The 20829-nt window shown below is 41.8% G+C and overlaps 1 protein-coding gene across 2 annotated transcripts in view; it reads right to left on the reverse strand.

The window, feature by feature from the left end:
- Nucleotides 1-667: 667 nt before the first annotated feature.
- The window catches only part of FBN1 (fibrillin 1), a 154954-nt gene continuing 134792 nt past the window's right edge, over nt 668-20829 (reverse strand). For both annotated transcript variants that reach the window (XM_064157645.1, XM_064157644.1), the window contains 16 exons: nt 20147-20296; nt 17748-17813; nt 16889-17005; nt 16426-16545; nt 14920-15042; nt 14378-14509; nt 13734-13859; nt 13008-13214; nt 12357-12482; nt 12031-12153; nt 11011-11127; nt 10108-10236; nt 9198-9317; nt 5665-5896; nt 4499-4673; nt 668-1944 (listed from right to left, as the gene is read on the reverse strand). In XM_064157645.1, coding sequence (XP_064013715.1) covers nt 1555-1944; nt 4499-4673; nt 5665-5896; nt 9198-9317; nt 10108-10236; nt 11011-11127; nt 12031-12153; nt 12357-12482; nt 13008-13214; nt 13734-13859; nt 14378-14509; nt 14920-15042; nt 16426-16545; nt 16889-17005; nt 17748-17813; nt 20147-20296 — 2453 coding nt within the window. In that variant the 3' untranslated portion in view covers nt 668-1554. The remainder of the gene's footprint in view (nt 1945-4498; nt 4674-5664; nt 5897-9197; nt 9318-10107; nt 10237-11010; nt 11128-12030; nt 12154-12356; nt 12483-13007; nt 13215-13733; nt 13860-14377; nt 14510-14919; nt 15043-16425; nt 16546-16888; nt 17006-17747; nt 17814-20146; nt 20297-20829) is intronic.

Consider the following 20829-nt stretch of genomic DNA (forward strand, 5'->3'; position numbering starts at 1 on the left):
CAGCACACTTCCCCTCCAAAGCTATTAGAGCTCAATGGATGTTCCTCTTTCAACTGCAGTGTTGTCCAGTCACCAGTTCGTGACACCACTTGCTTCATTTCTTCTTCCAGATTTGATAGCAGCACATCTCAGTACAACGTTCTGCTTCTGCTGCAAGACACACTCAGCACTCGTGGATACAGGAACATTGGTGTCATCAAATAATTCATCTGGTATTAAACACCAGCAACAACCTGTGATGGCTTTTGGTACTGGATTATCCCTGTTACCAGCCTTAGATTACTGGACAATAGCTGATGAAGCAGGGGTAAAAGAATGGAATATCCTAAGTTCTAAATTAATTACACATGCTTTCTGTATAATGATTTAACATCCACTTACGCATGTTTTGGCTATGAGAGTTACTTATTGACAGGATTATTCAGGTCAAGTCACGGGAAATGTTCTGACTGGCTTTCTGGAGCCACACAATAATTTGACAGACATCCATTGCGGTTCAGATTTGCGAAGGTTCTTTCTTCTCTTCTTCCTCTGCATGAAGAACAATCAAATGGCAGCAGCGCATCTAGAAATGGCCTGTGCACACAGATACACAACCAACCCCAGTGCCAGTGCCTGCAATGTATGCAGCTTACCACACCTGGAGCAAGAACACAAGGCCACAGAATAAACTAAAAAAAACGACTGTTTTATTGTGACATTTATGACATTGAACCCTTGTTGATATGAATGACTATGGGTACTCCTGACACATTACATCACATCATGGTGTAGGATGGCACTGATTGTCATCTGACTTTTGAGAATGTTTAATGGTCCCTACTGACCTCAGTGCATTTGGCAAGTCACAGAAACTTTATCATCAGGTTTGTGTATACAGTTAACAAGTAGTTGGTCTTATAAGCACCATTACAAACCCTCACAGTAAGGGTATTATTAATCTAGTTTACAAATGCTTCATTGATAAAAATAGCATGATTACAGTATACACACACTTAATTTACATGTAATGTATTATAGGCATAACTGAGATAAACTACTGAGCTAACTTTGGTTGATTGAAGTATTTAGACTGAATAATGGCAATTTTGGCTTCTAAGTTGTGTAAATATTACAGTGCATTTATAAATCTAGGTTGAAAATTTACTAGCACCAAATGGATATCATAAATGGCTGACCTAGTAAGTTGTAGTTGGAGAAGCAAAGTTTAAGAATTACAAAAATAGAGCTGTCCATCAGTTGAAAGCACATTCTTGTACCTCTGCTGAAGCGACGATGTGTCTCAGCATCAGTGGCCAACTTCCAATAATAAAAGTCCCAGTTTTCAAGATTCAACATACCAAGGTAGCTCAGCTACACTGAAAAGCCTGAGGAAGTGGTGGTTTTGAGCTAGGGTGGTCATCCTGTACCTTGTTTATGTAATAATATAATAGTGCTGTTCATACAAATGTACTCATGTAAGACTGTACCTATGATATGGAGAATCTGATTGGGAGGAGTATTCAGTCCTACCTATCTATCTTTGGTTTCATTATTTGGTCTTTGGTGGATGAATTAATGAAGCAATATCTGAATTTTCATTTTCAGGTTGTCTCCCAGCTCACCACTGAGGTAGTCTTTGTCATGTTTCTCTTCAAGCTGGTTAAGTTCCTTCTTTTTATAGAGCGGAATACTACTGATTTGTAATGAATAGTTTCCGGGCACTGGCTTCTTCTTTGTGAAATGAAGGTAGCTTATCCCGTCCTTCTTATTGATTCTAAAGAAACCGTCCTCGTTGCCGGAGTCAATTAAATATCGGTTGTGGTTTGTCAGTGTTGTGAGGGCAGGAAGCAGTTCCAGGATGCGATCTTTGTTACTGAGATCTGAGATGTTGATGGAGAAGACTGCTGCTTTCTCAATATCCCAGCTGGCAAGACTGATGGGCGGCTCCAGCTCTTGCTGATCCTGCACAAGAGCAAACAATGTCAGACGGCTCCGTAAGGGTGCGTTTCACAGGTGCTCTCTGTAGGAGTCTCTTACCCAGCTCATTCAGTACTAATTACACTTTTAAAAGCAGGTTCTGTAATATCATCAGCCAAATCCGCTAGCCCTTGTCAGGATAAAGTGTGGCCTTTGTCACTGTCCCTCTGGTGGGTAACAGGAGCCTTGCACACACAAAGCATCTGCATGTGGGCTCTGCTGCCTGCAAAAGCCTCTCCGTGCCGGGACTCTGCAACTGGTTTCCTACAAGATGGCAGCAAAGGCATATTCCTCCTCTCTGTCAGGGGAACCACAACCAAACGTGAACACAGAATCACAGAACTGCCTAGATTGCAAAAGACCTTTAAGACCAGAGAGTCCAATCATTAGGCTAGCACTGACAAGTCTTTGACTAAACCACGTCCTCGAGCACTACATGTCTATGACTCTTAAACACCTCCTGGGAGAGGGACTCTGCCACCTCCCTGGGCAAGCCATTCCAATGCTTAATAACACTTTTAGTGAAGAAGTTCTTCCTAATATCCAGCCTAAACTTCCTCTGGCACAACTTGAGGCCATTTCCTCTTATTAAGGAACAGCAATGTGCAGAAGAAAGCAAGAACTGTGTGGGCGGCATATCCTTTAGTTGGGAGTTTTCTGCTTTGCAAGATTCATTTTCTTTTAGGTGTGGAGCAAGTTGTCCACGGGCGCAGTGGGGTGCTGGAAAAGCAGCACCACCCCTCACCTCCGAGTGATGGTAACTGAGCTCCCAGCTGAGTCCCCTTTGCATGAGTCACGCTGCAGTGGCAGGATGAAACGTTTCATACAGCACATCAGTTCTAACATTGTCATTTGGAAAGCAAGGGAAGCTCTGTGTCACCTCTGAGACAAATTCAGCACTTGTCACAGAGTACTGAAATGCACAGAGAAAATGTGGTTTACGACCTCCCAAAATCAAAGGTCCACATTCTTATGGGCAGTATCAGTCTCCTGTCTTACCATATCAGCAGAGCAGAACGTGCTGAGCACCCAACGGGAACTGCTAACAGGCTCCTGAGTCCCCTGCGTTTGTGCACGGAACAGAAAGCTCCAAAGAATGTCCACGTGAGCAGAGTAGTGAATGGGGCAGTGATGGTGTGGCAACATTCTGCCAGAGTTCAGTGTCACTTGGTTATATTTAGGATGCAACACACACACCTGTGCACCCAGACATGTACCTTCAGCTGAACATCAAATCCTGCACAGCCCAGAGCCCTGCTGCACCCTGCTGCTGCTCTGGCCAGGCCAGGGCAGATCCCTTCACCTGTAACAATGCTCTCCTCTTGGACTGGAGGAAGAAGTGAGGAGCCAAAGGTGACACTTCCTACAAGCCATTTATGGTTTGCTGAAGTCTGTATATAATTAATGCAAAAAATAAAGTTTAAATCTAGTGACTTCTGCTGAAATTGGACTAGATGAGCAGCAGGGGCAATTCTGACTTTATATTACAAGAACTTGAAATAGCCAATGTGGGACTCCCCAGGAGTTTGCATTTTGTCTAAGGAGGACTGCAGTAGCATTATATATGTTACAAGACAATGTTTCTACCACAACTTCTGCACTCAACTGGGAAGTGTGCTGCTGGAAGCCCAGCTGAAGAACAGAGTTACAATAACCTACATCCCATTGTGTCTCACCGTTGTACTCAAGTCAGAACCAACCCCAGCAGAAGTTAGGTGAAGAATTTACTTTAATGCTTTTTGAGAAAGTGCTGAAACCATGTATTAACATTTGGTTAATTAAAAAAAATCCCAATGAGAACAGCTAGGAAGAAATGGAGTTGTGTGAGCACTGCAATAGACGACAAGCATTTCACTGACAGAGTTACCTCAGTGGGAGCAAATGGAAACCTGCCTCTGTCACCAGTGATTTCTTAGCAATGGCAAATGAAGCTCTGCCTCCTGTTCTGCTGCTTGGGCCAGCAGACAGCACTGTGCACAGCCTTACTGGCAGCCTTGGCCCCAGGACAGCAACCTGGATGACCGACTGCAAGGGTCTGGACTTGTCACAGGTGAGGTGTTTGTGTCCGGAGCTCTGTGTTTGCTTTGGAGAGGACTCCAGCCACGGACACATGATGCAATGCTGCTTGGCAGGGCCCACATTCACTCTGACCAACACAGAATCATAGAAAGGTTTTGAGTTGGGTTTTGGTCTGTGTCCTGCCTTGCTGGCCCCATGGTCACAAAAAGGTTTTCTACACCTGCTGTCCTCTGACATCAAGAGCCTTCTTTGATGGTGAGTGGACTGCTCTCCAGAAAGCCAGATAGGCCTTTATTTTAGTGTTTGATGCAACACAGATATGTGGTATGCAGGGGCTTCAGAGGATAACCTTCACCTAATGGCAGCGAACAACTTCGGAAAGCCCTCAAGACCAAACCCAGCAATTCGGCCTACTTTACTGGGAGTGTATATTTTTCCTGTGGGAGTGTCTCTTGGCACACCTTCTGAGACTGGTTTTCACAACACAACCACAAAGCCTTTCCCCAAAAGGGTCACTTACCTCTGCTTCATTTGCAGTTTCATTAGTGCTTCTGCGTTTCCTTCCTCTCTTGGGATAGCCATTGATTTTACATTCATAACAAGCTTCTGGGGAGAGGGAGTTGTCATCTACTTCCCCACTGAGTGAAAGCTCTTGTCCTTGACCTTTGCCTAGCCCCACTCCAGAAACACAGTGTCTGAGGAAGGAAGAAATTAAAAATTAATTCCAGTGAGACACAGATCTTATCAAAAGCTGAATTTGGGGGACTGTGAATACAAATAATAAAGCAATTGTGTTGCATTCACTTCCTAGGAAAAAAGTTCTGCTAAGGTCAATGGGCAAATTTCTCACTGAATCACAAATACAGCTACCTCTGACTTCAAGAACGTGGCTCCACGAGGCTTTGCCCAAGAAAGAACTGCCAATATTTAACAGTCTCAAAAACACAGGCTTGAGCTCTGAGAAATTGTTAGTAATTTCTGTTATCCAACCTGGAACATGTTAAAGGACACCAATTTTCAGAAACTGCTGAAAAATCTGAAAAGTGAAGTCATCCACAATGTAGCTCAAAGCTTTTAGTCACTTTTAAAACTTAAGCCACAATCTTTCTGCTTTCCATTTGAGTCACTTGATCCTGCACAATGAGCAGCCCTAACATTCGCACTGGGGCAAGTGATAAAGCATATAGCTATTAAAAAATAAAGATTAGTTTAGAACACAGAAGAATGTGTGACACACAAGAACATTTGAGTATACAGAATGGTTATTAAAACTAGTGGGTGAGGCCACTTGTCTTTAGAGCTGGTGGGAGGGTGTTATTATTTTTTTTTTAAGGAGACAAATGATACACCACAAAATCAGAGTGAGGGTGTGAGATCCCAAATGGCAAGCTCAGAGAACTTGCTCAGCTGCTGGGGCATTCAGGAGAGAGGTGAAAGCAGATTGAACCTGGTAGTCTTGACCATATTCTATTAAGCATTAAAACCACATTTCTGGCCCCTCCTCGGTTACTTTGCCCCTCTCACTTGTCCAAAACCAGAGGCTACATCCAACCCTTGAATACCTCCACAGCCCTATCCCTCTCTTTCATTGGAGACAATCCTCTTGGTTATGCTGTTGCACACTACAGAGAAAGGAGCAGATTTAGTTCTCTTTAGGTTTGTTAGTTTCCAATGAGAATCCCTTACCCTTGTCCTATTCTGAAGTAACCAGGTGGGCATCCACAGACATAGCCACCTTCAGTATTTGAACAGCCATAACTGCATGGAGCTTGTGCAGAACCACATTCGTTGATATCTTGGCAACCTCCAGTAAACTGCTCATACTGAAACCCAGTAGGGCACATACATTTATAGCTTCCCAAAGTATTGTGGCAAGATGCTCCTCCACAAATGTGTGCGCTGAGGCATTCATTTTCATCTGGAAAAGAAGCAGGACATACCACATTAACTTATTTACTCTTAGGTGTAGACCAACCGAGCCCTTCAGAAAGGTCCTGTGTGACTGCTGCAAAACATGCTGCCACAACAGAGGGGCAGAAAAGGAAAGCAGGGCCTGGTCTCACTCTTGGCTAGGGCAACGGTTCCTAGGAAATGACTATGACCATACAACTGAGTAACATTTGGGCTGCTCTACAGAAGATGTTTTATGCCACATCAGTTCATGCTCTGGAAAGCAGAGGAGGCAAATTTTTGTTGTTGCTGTTCCAGAAACAAGAGAAGAGTAAAACTTTGCAGAGTCAACCACCAGGTCCAGTAATCCCACAAAAAGAGTGAGCAGTCAAGCTCAGACACCTTTCCAGACTCTGAAAATCCCTCCCTACACATTTGCCTTTAAATATGAGGCACAGCTAAGACATGGGGACAAGTAGAAAAGTAAAAAGAAAAAAACCTGTAGATACAAAAGATTGCCACATTCTGAACCAGTTCTTTTCCAAACTTCCCAAGCGCGGCGCTGTAGTTCAAGGTCAGCTCAGGCTTCTTTACTGTACATGGCTTTTTTTTTTTTTTTAATTAAATGTAGCCAGTTTGCATTTTCTGGTCTGATGTGGCAAACTGCTTTGACCCATTCCAAATGCAATTGTGTATGTTCTGCGATCAAGCAGCTACATGCGCACATTGTGTGTGTGTGCACGCACGTAAGAAAAGCCACCTGGACGCTGTATAGCTAAAATGGAGGGCACAGAGCAGCATCTCTGACCTAAGCATCCAGGTTATGAGAGAAGAAGTACTGACATTGATCATTGTTGCCTTTTTTCAAACAATGTGGCTGTTTGTTCTTTGTTTAAAAGCAATGACTTTGCTTCTGGCAGCCTGATTTACAGCATGGTGTACTATGGAATTGCCAGAGCAGGGGATGCAGTCACACACAGTACAAGACATGGGAGGAACCAAAGCATTCTTCAGTGATTATCTAAATATGTGTTGCAGCAACATCAAAAGTCTCTGAACACTTCATTAAATCTGCTAAAAAAGACACAAACTGTTTGCAGAGCTGGGATTGCCATGGTGTATAAGGAACTGCTATGGAAAAACCTATTACACGGCTTCTTCCCCTGTGGTACACCCAGGAGATCTAGATCAGTATCTTAAGTATATACAGTTACAGACATTACAATGTGAACATGTGGGGACCACAAGGTATTCAAGCCCAGGGATGAATTTTCTGTTACTGAAGCCTGTAAGAGCTTTCCAATTAACTTAGAGTGGTATTTCAGTATTTGTCACACCTAACATGGCAATTTTGGCAACATCATAAATGCAGATTTGGGGCACAGAAAGCTACTGCACCAGAAGGACATACGGTCCTTTGCTTCACTTCATAGCAGCAAGAGTGTGGACACTAGTCAGGTTAGATTCTATATTTTCAGTGATTGTTACAAGAGAAAAATAGGGAGGAAAGTGAAAAAAAGTTACAGGAGTCTCATCCTCTGCATGAGCTGTGTTGTCAGGCACCAGCCATGCTCTCTGCCATGCTCAGCTTCAGGAGGAAGAAGAGATACTACGAGAATGGAGGAAACCAAGCCCTCTTCCCTGCAGTTTTGGGTTTCCGCCTGAACTGCCTCAAGTCCAAGAAGGTGGAAGTGCTAGCTAAGTCTTCCCCTAGTTGTGGTTCTCAGAGTCATTTTCCCTGTTGAAGTACCTGGTGATCAGTAGTCGTGGTGCCAAGGCTGAAGCTTTTCTTTCAGTGGAGGTAATACCAGTGCTTGTGCATTTGAAACTGGTATTCCCTGTGTCAAAGCTAAGCAGCAGCCAGTGGGCTCAAACACTGGAGTAACAGTGTACACATGGTTTGCAAATGCCCTTGGTTAAATGTTGTTGCCCGGGAAGGCTTGGGAACAGCCAAGATGCTTCACAAAACTGAAAACTGCATTTTTTCAGATTCCACAGTGTCCTCCAGCAGTCAGATAGGGCAGTGCTGGTTTGTTTTTTTAACCCTCCTGCAGATTAGATTCTAAGTTAACTCAAAGCACTGCTGGTGTAATTAATATCCCAAGCCACCACATGTCTGTGCTCCCTCCTTGTTCTCTTGTATGTTATAGGCATAGAGTACCGGAGCGCAAGCAAACAAACGTCACAGCAAGGACTGCATAAAATGCCAGGAGGTTTGGTAAGCATAATTAAAAGCAGAGACCTCCCTAGAGCACCACAGTGATAACAAGCAAAGACATTTTTATGTTCTGAAAGCACAGAAAGCCAAACAAAGAGTTATGAAGCACTTTGTTCTCAAAGAGGTCACCAAATGCATCTCTGGGTATCCACACAGGACTAGCTTGCATGAAGCCCATTAAATACAACTACAAACGCACGTAACTGTCATGAAAGGAAAAAATATTCATGCTTCTCTTCTTTGGATATGCTACATGCTAAACTGATAAAACACTCAGAGATTTTTCCCATGGCTTCTGCAGAAGACTCAGTTCTGCCTGCTCAAGTCATATCCAGCACCAACGCTTTGCACACACAACCCCATCTCTGAGGGCTCAAAGGTTTGGGATAGAATTAAAGAAATAAGCATTTGAATTACCAGTGTATTCACTTAACATAAATAAAGAGCACTAGCATTTGTTATTTATAGCCAGAATTGTCCTGTAAGCACATGTAATAAACTCCATCCCAAAGCACCTTCAGACACTGCAGCAGCAGCTTTGCCCAAATCTGACAAATGGTTAAATCTGTACAGAGAAGAGTCTTATGAAGAGCTGTCCTCCTGTCAGTGTTCCAAGGATGATAGAAGCACCGGCCAAGCATGAGTCTAGCAGAATGTCAGATGCTTTAGGCTAGAAATTTAGTTTTACAATTTAACAAGCCAAACTTGTGGTTCTGAGTCCTCCACGTTCAACTCAGTATCAGCTCTCAGACAGGACCTGGTGTCTGAGCAGAGACTGTTACATGGCTGAGTAAGACTTCCTTTGCTCAGACTTCAAGATGAATAACACAAGTTACATGAGCAACACAAACTTCCTCGAAGTTAAAAACACCTTCTATTGCCTTCAAGGATAATTTTGTGGTTAAACACTTGTTGAATGACAATATGGGCTAATGGGTGCTTCATATCCACTCTGCCTTTCACAGGAGCACACATTTGTAATGAAACTGCTGGATCTACCAAATTATAATCAGGAAAAGAACACACAGCAAACTGCACCATTGTCCTTTGCTTCTTGATGCTAACAAAGATAACATGCATTTTAATGGATGAATTCTAAAAAGTGACTTGCCAACACACTGGTTCCATTGGTAATGCTGGAGATATCCTTGTGGGCAGCTACACCTGTATCCTCCAATTATGTTTTGGCAGCCGTGCTGACACCGGTGGTTTCCATCACATTCATCGACATCTAAAAAGGTGAGACACACTCTGAGTTTTGGGAGAAAAGCTCAAATTATGCTATATTTGAAAAGGACGTGACATCATGCATCATATATAGAGAGGTGCATTTCAGGAATCTTCTGAAAGCCTGGTCAGTGCTGGGAGAGCACTTCAGGCCTCTCAGGAGTGGATTTCTGGCTCCACAGCAAGCAATTTGGGGCTGAAAACCAGGGAAAGCTCAAATACGGCTATGATTCTGCCATGGAACAGACAGCAGAAAGCTATTTGTATCTGTGACTGTATCTTCCTAAAGCTTACAACTTTACAGCAGGCAGTGCCTGGCTTTTACCCAAAGCAGGAGTTTCAAAATGTTTCTGTTCAAAGCAAATCAAATCCTGCCTCAGGAAAAGGCTCTACAGACCCAGAGGAATACAGTCTGCAGACCTTTATCTCTCTCTCAGCAGGTCACCCTTGTGATGCAAGACTATCTGTTCCTAGCAAGTGTCTTAGAAACCCATGCAGGATTCAAGAGAATTTTGCTGAACTTAACATGCTTAAACTAAAACATTCCAAGCTAAATTGAAGTCTCTCAGAAAATACCTGTCCAGCTCCTTAGCATCCTGCAATGTATCTCTTCAGGCCCGTGAGACAAACACTACTTTGTTGCTAAATTTCCATACTTTGCTACTCTACACATGCCTGCTCCACAGAATTTGGTGCTTACTCCATAGGTCCTTCCTTGGGTGACAGAATGGTTGTGAAAAGATGAAGGAAAGCAAGAGAAGGCCAAGTTAAGTGCACCATATGCATGTACCTACCTTCGCAGCTAAGGCCGGTTTGATCAAGTGAGAAGCCACGCTGACACTCACAGACAAAACTTCCTGGAGTATTCTGGCAAATGCCCTTTGCTCCACATAAATTGATTTCAGTAGCACATTCATTGTTATCTGAAGGAAACCAAAGGCTGATTGTTACTTTTGTACTGCTTGTTGTGAAGTAATGCTAAAAGTGAAGTTTGTGACCTGAGGTAAAGAAAGAACAGTAACATGGCTGTCCTAATGTGCTCTCCATTTTCCACTTTGCACTAAAGGAGAGCTTACATTACCTCCTTTTTAATTTGAAAACATTATTGGCTGTTAAGGGAAGGGAAACACTCTTTTTCTTCACCCAGAATATGGAGTTTGACACTTGGGTCTTCAAATACCCCTAAATTCACACCAATAGCACAGCATCATCCAACTAGCACAAGCGGGACCCAACCTGCAAGGCAGAGTGAGTGTTTTGGAGGAAGTAATTCTGTGTAACATTTGCACAGATGTAGTGGGTGCCTGTTTAAGGTACTGCTGCAGGAACATAGAGTTCGTGCTTACTTCTTCAAAAATGCTTGACATGATTTCTAGTGCAAGTCATGTAACAAACTAAAAGAACAGAAACACAACTTTTTTTTTTTTTGCTCAAAGGGTAAGGCAAAAAATACAAATTGGTGTTTTTTACTGTCAGATTCCTGCAAAGGCAAAATTCAAAGGATTACGAAAACAAGGAAAGGTAGGAGGCAGGGTCTCTTGGCATCTTCTGTGCTGGGGGGACTGGGATTAGAGTGTGGCCTATATTTCCTTTTGGGGTTCCTTGGGAAGCTGATTTTGCCTTGTTACTACTGTGTTTCTGGAAAAAAAAGTCAGTAATAAACCCCAAACCTGTGTGTACATTTGCTTGTCACTCACCAATGCAGGCTGTATGGTGCTGAGTGAATCCAGGAGGGCACTTACAAGTGAAACCCCCAATAGTGTTGACACAAAGGAACTGGCAGTTGTGCTGCTTTGTTGCACACTCGTCAAGATCTAAAAAAACCAAGAAAATACCTTTCACTTACATTTCCTGTGGAGGACGACAATTCAGGCTCCCAGAAAATAATGTATCAAACAAAGCCTTTTGAATTTGTCTCATCTTCCATGCTGACTTTCCGCTCCTCTCACATGAAGCTGCACATGTAATGAATGGGACTTTGGAATACACTAGTGTCCATGCTAAAAGTGGATTACAGACACCTCTTTCATCTGCCTGAAAGATGCTGCTGCGTAATAAATGTCTGCTCTTACTGGAGTCAATAAATAGGAAATCACCCAAGAAATCCTGAAGAGCAGGGGTAGAGTGCAAAACAGTATTGTACTGAAGCATGCTCTACACCAAAAGGACTATTTCAATGTTAATGACAAAGTACACTGTCATTTCCCATGTCAAGTTTCAAATTGCTGCTTTTACTTGTGTGGTTTCAGTCAGATCCTTGCTACCAAGATATATAAATAAATGAAATTATAATGAACATTTTGAAATACCTCCTGCTGTCACCTTTTCAGCTGCAGAGCTGGCAGGTTAAAATTCTGTTGATGCTGGACAATATACTTTAAATCATGTTCATGTTTGCATATATTAAGATATATTTATTACTGAAAAACACAGCTGAAAGCAGCATGCTTACCAAAATAAGACCAATTACCTATACTATTAGTCACAAAGTCTCTTAAGATTAGCTGTCATCTCCCTGCAAAAAGTCCTGTGGATCTACTGTTCACACAGACTGTCAAAGAACTAACTGAAACACCAGCTCAGTCCTGTGCAGGCCACTTCCACTATCTTTTGCAGAAATACTCAGATGAATCAAGGAGACAGATTTACATGGCCTTGACTGGTATTTGCCTATGAAACACAGAGTTTGTGCAGTGAATTGTTTTGGTGATTTTTACCTTTGCAGCTTCTCCCATCTTCTTGCAGGATGTACCCCTTTGGACATGAACACTGGAAACTCCCCTCTGTGTTTTTGCAGATGAAATTGCAAGGTTTGGGGGACTCATTACATTCATTCAAATCTAGAAGAAGCAAAATCAGATGCCTCAGTGCTGATAATCAAGATTTGTGTTAATGTTTTTCACAATACTCAGGAGAAAAGCAATGTTCCCAAAGCATTCTGATGAAAGACATTTTCTTTATCCTTTTTCCAACATCTTTATACTTCTTCAAGTCACCTCTTAGTAATGAACTTTAGGTACATGCATCGTAATAGAAACCTTACCTATGCAGAGAGTGCCAGTTAAATCTGTAGTATAGCCAAGGTTGCAATGACAACGGTAAGATCCCCTCTCATTGATACACTCTCCGTTACGGCAGACATCGTGAATAACCTTACACTCATCGATATCTGCAATTAAACAAGAGTTGGTTCACAACAGAACAAGAACTGATTTTATGCAGCTTCAAGAGATTCTTGTGACTTGACGTGAAAAACCCACACACATCCTCCACAGGAAAAAAAGTACATAAAACAATGACATATCACATAGACTAAGGAGGAATATTAAGCGGAACTGAACAACTGGAGCTGATTCTGTATTAGCCTCCATAGATCAAACACTACTTTGCTTTTGTGTACATAAATAGGTGTTAAGTCATACCTACAAACCTATATGGGAGAGTACAACGAATGCCTGTCAATCAAGCAGCACGCAAAATAAATACCTGACAAGCTGGGATGGGCACCTCATCAACCACGGCCTTTGGCTATGTTCCCTTCTCCCAGTGGACCACACTCTCTGAACACGAAAACTCTCAGAAAATTCCAGTTGCTATACAAACTATTTAGGACCCCAGAGTGTTCCAATATGCCAAAGGATAGGTTATAATTTACCAGTTAATTGTGTAAGAGAGGCTACAGACAAGTCAGTACCTGCTCCATTAGACATGTATCCACGGCCATGAGGACAAAGTTTCTTGAAGGCCACAGTTCCTGGGAAGGGGCAGATCTCACAGTTTTGGCCCCAGCCTCGGCCACCATCACAGCAACATTCAGACTTGGTGACAGAGTTCCTGTTGCTTGATCCGATTTGACACATACTTTGTAAGACTTCAGTGAAGCAGTAGCCCTCCCTGTTGTCTGGAAGACAAATTATGCATCACAGAGAATCCTAATAGCGATGACCTGCAGAACCCGGTCATGAGATGTTAGGAATTTAGTCAGAATATAAAAGAAACGGCAGACTTCGCCCTGGGACTGTGGAACAGAGAGCGAAAGATCATCGGCAGTAAGAAAGAGACTATAATGTAGCAAAAGGTGGAAGCTAAGTTAAGCTACGCTTATAAAAATACATGTTTCTGTCTGAACTCAGAGAAGAATGACTGGCTGAAAATCAGGACCAAAGAAAAGGCTGAGCAATTCCCTGCTAATTGAAGCCATCAAACAGTCATTAAGTTCACCCAATCAGGCTGACTGAAGCAGGCATACAGTTCGGTAAACAGAAGGAACTTGCAGGAGGGCACCTGCTTACAAAGGCCCCTGACTGATGGCATGTAAATTCAAGGGCCTGTGCACTCACTATACATTGCTAAGTTTAATTTCAACCACAATTTATACTATTAAAGTGATAGTTTATTAGACTGCTTACGTGTGACTTACCAAGGCACTCGTTCTGAGCATCACTGACAGTGAATCCCTCATTACATTCACATCTGTAACTTCCCACTGTGTTTAGACAACGCCCATTCTCGCAGATCCCCGGTTTGGTCTGACATTCATTCTCATCTGTGCATTTCAAACGATATGACAGAAGTTAAGTCCATTATTGGATTAATGCAGATTAAAGAAGCTTGTACGGAGTTCTTAAACTGTGCATTCTGCCTGCTTAAACTTGCACATTATTTTAAAACCAGAAATTCTCTTTTATGCAATTTTCAGTGTTACCTATTTTGTTACTGCATTTTCTCTCCATATATTCCACACTGTTTTTGTCAAAAGTTTTCAGAGTTACAGCTGCACTTCTGACAGCCATTCAAAGTTTAAATTCAGTTCTGATCTACTCTTATCCATGCTAACAGAGATGGCCCCAACTCTCTGCTTCCTGATTCGGAACACTCAGCAGCAGCAATACAAACCAACTGTAAGGCCACAGCCACATCAATTCTCTGCTTACTGCACGTGTGTGCACACTTGAGCAGCAACAGTTTGTATGGCACCAGTAGATCCATTACACAGGTAGCTGTGTAATTCTTTCCCGGAGCAACTGTGAGCTCCCAGAGCTTTGACACTTCAGTGTCACTTACCTATACAGCCTTCCCCATCTGGTCTGCGCTGATAACCTGGTCCACAGATACACATATAGGTGCCAATTAGGTTTTTGCACTCCATCTGTTTTGAGTCACAGTCGTGAATTCCTTCTTCACACTCATTCTGATCTAAACCACAACATTCAGAATTCAGTATATAGATATAAAATTCACAGTATTAAGTTCTGACTTTGGACTTCAAACTGTAATCAAGCTCTATGCATACTTTTACCGTGCAACACCTATCAGAAGATATAGTAACCTAGAGGAAACTGATTTCTTCTGAACACCCCTTTTCAGGGCAAGACAAAACCATATCATCTGATGTAACTTCACTTTATGCAGACACATGCTTATGGGCAGGACAGAACTGATACAATCAACTGCATAATGGAAACCACAGAATTTCATCCCAAATTCTTTCTGACTCACTTCCTGGGACTAGAACTTTGGCCCAATAGTGTAGTGAGTCAGACCACTACCCCTGCAGAACTTGAAATCGTTATCTCTTAACTGTGGCAGCCTGGTAGGAGCTTTACCTCTGCACATTCTCTGGTCCTCTCGCAGAACATACCCCGAGGGGCACTTGCACTCGTAGGATCCAAAAGTGTTCACGCAGCGGAAAGCGCAGAGCAGAGGGTTCTGAACGCATTCATTGACATCTGGATTCGGAACAACAAAGACCACAGGGGAAATGAAACATGCTTTTGTAAAACTCAGCACACTTTTAGGTATGGGCAATGTCACAGATCCCAGTTTACTGAAGGCTAAATTTTAATAGCTAGGGGGCACTCATGGTTCCATTCGTTATGGATGTGTGTACAGCAGCAGGCACCAGGCACGGCAGGATGTTTGCGCAGCTACCTGAAGTTTCAGTATTGTCAACAGCAGGCAGCCAATGGAAATAACTTCCAGATCCATGGGGCTAAAACACTGTCAGTTAGGACTGCAACTTTTCCACATCTAGGCATAGTATTTGTGACTGGGTATTTTTAAACTCTAGATACACTAATACAGCTTCCATAAAACAACGACCTTACTAGGAACAGTGCTTTGAAGTGCATTTGCTTATTACTCTGGGCTACTCAGAGTAATTACTGCTATTTAATGATGTTTATGCATTCCACTAACTCCTCCTCTTCAATTGGAGCTTTAACCTAAATTCCACAGGGAAGCAAGTCTAACTGCACATAACACGAATGTAAGCTGATGCAAGAGTAGAAGCATTCTTTTTTATGGGCTTGCAAACAGACTGTTGCAGATAATTTCTGAACAACCATGTCAGGTCAGAAGAGAGCATCAGGATGTCCTAGGCCATGCTCCTCTCTCTGCTTGTAACAGGAGATGAGTGTTAAAAAACATACACAGAGATCTTTCTCAGTTTAAGGATTTGCACAGCCAAAAGCCACAACTAAACTACCATGGTTAATTTTCACTGATGGATCTCCCAGCAAACTTGTACATTTTTTTTTCTGGGTGAACTTGTGGCCTCAGTAATGTTGTGCAGCAAAGACTCCCACAACCTAAGTAATATGCATATAAAAATGATGGCTTTGGATTGTCTAAGACATTCCCTCTATTATGCATATTAAAATGATGGCTTTGGATTGTCTAACACATTCCCTCTATTTATGGTACCTTTAACGCTTGTGGCTTCATAAATTTAAATCACAGATCTCTTCAAATACATTTTCCACAGTTAAAGAATCTAAACAAATTGATTTTATGCATGTCCCTTCTGTAATGCTGATCTTTCTTATTCCTCCCCTGCTTATGCATTTTCCAATTTTTATTTTTGAAATGAGAGATCAAACCATGAAAAATAATTCATCATAGTGGTAAAATACATAGTACTGCATATTCTCTCTTTCTTCCCTAGCAAATCTAAGCAGGCTACTTTCTATTTTCAGCATCCACAGCGCCTCTTTGCTCAAGAACTGGGGACTGTTCTGGAGCAACCATAGCCCAGCATCCTCCTCAATAATTTCCAAAATCATGAAACTGTTTCAGCACACAACAATAGTCCTTAACACATGGAATCTCACCTTCACAGGTCATCATTGGTCCGGGCTCAAATCCCTCAACACAAGTGCATTCAAAACCTCCCACCACATTCCTGCAAGTTCCATTTCCACATGGGTTTCCAACAGCACATTCGTCCGTATCTGCAAGCAGTTAAATGAAGGCAAGAATACATGGTCATACTCAATTAAAAAGGTATAAAATCAATATTGCTGATGTACAGCCAAAAAGATACAAAACTCAGAAAATCCAAAAACTTTCTTAGGTGACTGAATTAGAGTCACAGTCTCCTAGCATGCTGTGGAATCACTAGACGTTATCAGGGCCAAACATTCAGTCAGAGCAGGAACAACTTGGAGTAAATTGCCCTGGCAGGTTTGAAGCACCAGTGGGGATGTAGAGTCCACAACATTAGAATAATGCAATCCTGCTACTCCTTAATGCCAGGAAATTCCCTAAAATGGAAGGTGAATCAGTTGTACTTACCCACACACTGAGCTCCTTCTAGGATGTAACCATATGGACATTCACAGCGGAAAGACCCATCTGTGTTGATACACTGCCCAAATTTACAGTTATCTGGATCAAGGCACTCATCCACATCTAAATCAGAAAGATAAACAACACAGTAAGTGCAACTGATTTCACATGCTTTTAGAATTCCCTCAAAGAACAAGTGTTGCTCTAGCAAGAAATATTCCTAAGGTAACAAAAAAAATTCCCTTATTTCACTTTTCCTATATTATGATTAGGGCAGAGAATTTGTCATGCATGCCAGCTTCTGAACACGCAAAAAAGAAAGTGATTATAAATGTCAGATAAAAAGCATCTCCAACTCAGGCTACAGGGAGAGGAGTAGATATGAAAAGCAGTAGTCATCCAGTGCTCCTGAATTGAAAACTGTTGCCAACAAAGCTGAAGTGCTGTTTGTCTTGGGAGAGAACAGAATGTACTGAAGGGATCTGGGAAACTGTGGTGTGCACTTCTGGAGGATTCTAACCATTTACTGTAAACAGACTACATAGAGTGCAAAAGAAAAGACAGGTATGCCATAAGTTCCATTCAACAGACCCTACATAAATTCCCCAGCAAGTCTGTCCAGCATAAATTAAAAAGCCCAACATGCTACTCTAAAGAAGTCTAACTTTTGATATGAAAGGCATTCAAGTGTGAATTTTAAATTGGTAAAAATATACCCCAAAAAATGTCTAGAAGTTTCTACTATTCATGGGCTTTTGGAAATAGCTGCAGAGGTGTTATTCTCAGCTGAAAATCAGGGGCATGGCTTGTCAGTAGAAAATGACACACTGCTGGAGTAACAGCATCATGCAATGCAGGCACCTACCTAGTCTTGCATCACCAGGTCCAACAAGGATGCCAATTCCAAATGGACAAATCTGTCTGAAAGCCTCTGTTAAAAAACCCAAACAAACAACAAACATTCCAGTCAGACCATATGTTACATTCTGTCTTTGTGATCAGCAATGCTCATGAGCTACTGAAGTAATCACTGATACAAATTTAGCCTCCTCATGTTCATCTCCAGAAATATAGTATGTAAATGTAGACATTTGTAATTTTATCTTATATTCACATAAAACCTGCATGCTCACTTTATGTTTCATCTGATATGTATAGATGTAAAATCCTGTGAACAGTTAGCATTATTTAACTTCCTTTATGAAGCAAACTAACACAGTATTTCCATTTCAAAAGCATCAATACTAGTTATTGCAATTATTCTATTCTATTGTAAATGAGAGATTTCCCACATTTTCTAAAGGCCAAATCTAATCTGTAATCACCAGGTAGTAGCTTCTTAAAGCAAGTCAACCCCTAGTGACAGAGTAAGTAATAGATTAGAATTTCTGGTCTCGGCTTAGGGTAAAATCACCACTCAGTTTCCAAATCCACAAGGTTTTCTGAGTGTTTTTTGACAACTGAAAGATGATGTCATTTGAGAACAAGCCATTCTCTACTTGCTGCAAGAAGCTTGTCCTTCCTTGCCTGAGCAAATCACCTCATATATTCATGGCATTAGAATAATTAAGAAATCTTAAATTTCCACTCTGGTGGACCGAAGTGCAATAAACATGTGTGTAATCATAAAGGCTCTTCAACTTCACAAACTCCTCCAGCTTTGAGTCTGACACAGACACTAAGGTTCTGCAACTGAAACTATTCTTCCATCACTTCCATTTAATCTGTATCACAAGCAGATGGATGGACAGAGGACTGTAATTCAAACCCTTTAAAGATGCTGCTGAGCATATTCTCTACTAACCATGCTCAGAACATCACAGAATTCTTGACAAGATTCTGCTTTGTGTTCTGCAAATACAGTAGATCACAAAGAGGTTTCCAGTGCAACAGTACAATACAATCATAGACATAACAACTGTTTCACTTCCTGTAGCTCATCTTTACTGAGGTTGAACACACCTAAATGTATGCACACCTACACCAGAAGCATCAGCATCTGGCACACTGCTAGGCTCGAAGCAGGACATGCAGCCCTGTGCAGCTTGACAATACAATCAATACCTGTGGGCTACTTAGGCCTTCAGAAGGAAACTGAGGTGGTAAATGTGCTTCAGCTGCATTCAGACAGTGTTCACTGGAGAACATGTGTGAAATAACAACTGGGTGGGTTGTATTTTAAAAAAAGAAACAATTCCACTGTCCACAACATGCTGAGATATTAATTTCCCAGACTGATACCTTAAAGCTTTTTCCTTTTTAAAAGATGAGAAAACTGGCCTTGATATCATCCTTTGGGAGAAGTTTGGACTGCAAAAAAACATAGGTGCTGACACTTCAAGGAAATGCTGCAATATATACCAGGCTTTTCCCACTGACTTTGCTTCAAATGCTCCTGGGCAATGTAATGAAACATGCACAGCCTTGGAAGAACACTGCAGCTGGCACATTTGATTCACTTTTCATCCCTTGGCTTTTGTGGGGATTGTCTGCAAAGCATCTACATGACTTATTAACAAAATGAACTGTATCAATGTATTGCTGAAACCACTAATGCTGTTAACCTCATCTGTCAGCACGAATTAAAGTCCACTCAGCAAAATGCAGCATGATAGTACAAGGGCCTGTTAGCTTGCTTGGTGCCTGATTACTCAGTCTTACAAAGAGTACTAATAATGGAAAGTGTTTCTTCAGCAGCAGTGCAGGGAGGCTTCCTTTCACCACAGCCTGTGTTCTGTCATTCCTTGCTATCCTTGCAAGTCATTCATATTGATAGGAGTGCACATTAAGATTTGTAAAATAAAAAAATGTAGTCACAAAATCTGAAAAGTCAATTCCAAAGGTGACTTGGACTGCTTTGTGGTTTGGTTTTTTTAATTACATTTCATATTTATGGCATTCCTTCCTATACTTATTTACAATTAGACGAATTCCATTTGTGTCTTACAAGTATTTCCACTCAGAGTCTATCAAAGACCTGCTTAATACTTTCCACTTTCTCTATGTGATGCCTCCAAAACAAAACATTCAGCACCTAATCTTACTGACAAACCTACAGAAAAGGATTATGCTTCAAACTGGACTATGCAAGGGATATAGTTGTTTGAGACTGCAATGGCATCTGCTTTACAGACAGCAGTGACAATCTTAGGCTTGAACACCCATGGAAGATTATTTTTTCTAATTCCTTCTTATAAGAGTGCCAATCTTCTCTGAGTTCTGAGAGACTACCACGATAATGAGGTGACTTATTCAAGAACGCACCGTCTGCTTCCTCTGGGCAGAGCTCACAGGGATCGCCCCATCCCTGACCCTTTAAGGCACAGCAACACTCTTGTTTGGAGTGGTTTCGGGACTTTGGCACAGAGCATTTTCCATCTTCGAATTTGGTAAAGCAGTAACTTACTCTCAGATCTGCAAAGAGAAAAAATTATTATGAGTGGTCAGGGTGACCTTTGACACAATTTTCACTTCGAGGTGTTAACTGCAAAATTACAGGGGACACCCCCAACAAACCACTAAACTTTCACCTGAGTCTATCAAGAAGGACTGTTATTGTCTCTGACTGGGGAAGCTCTGAAGAGGGAGGGGAGCTCCCCACCCTGGTGACAGAAAACTATGGGGTAGTGTCCTATTTTAGTCATAGAGAACTTCTCTAACAGAGACCCAAGGGCTGTACTACCCTCCTGCCCTCACTCTGCTTTGTAAAAACTGGATATTGGCTTAATAGATTTATATTTCATTATTAGTAAGAATCACTCAAATGAAGAGATTTTAATCAACTTGCAATGGTAATACTGTTCAATGTTAAATGAGAGGCAATTTTCAACAGCACTTTCCTTCCTCACTCTTCTCCGATACACACACAAAGAGAACTGGCCCAGTGGCACTACATTTTACTCTTTAGGCTGGGTAACCAAGAGCAGAGCTGAGATCACAGCCCACAT

Source organism: Pogoniulus pusillus, chromosome 17 (genome assembly GCF_015220805.1).
Source record: "Pogoniulus pusillus isolate bPogPus1 chromosome 17, bPogPus1.pri, whole genome shotgun sequence".
Taxonomy (NCBI): Eukaryota; Metazoa; Chordata; class Aves; order Piciformes; family Lybiidae; genus Pogoniulus; species Pogoniulus pusillus.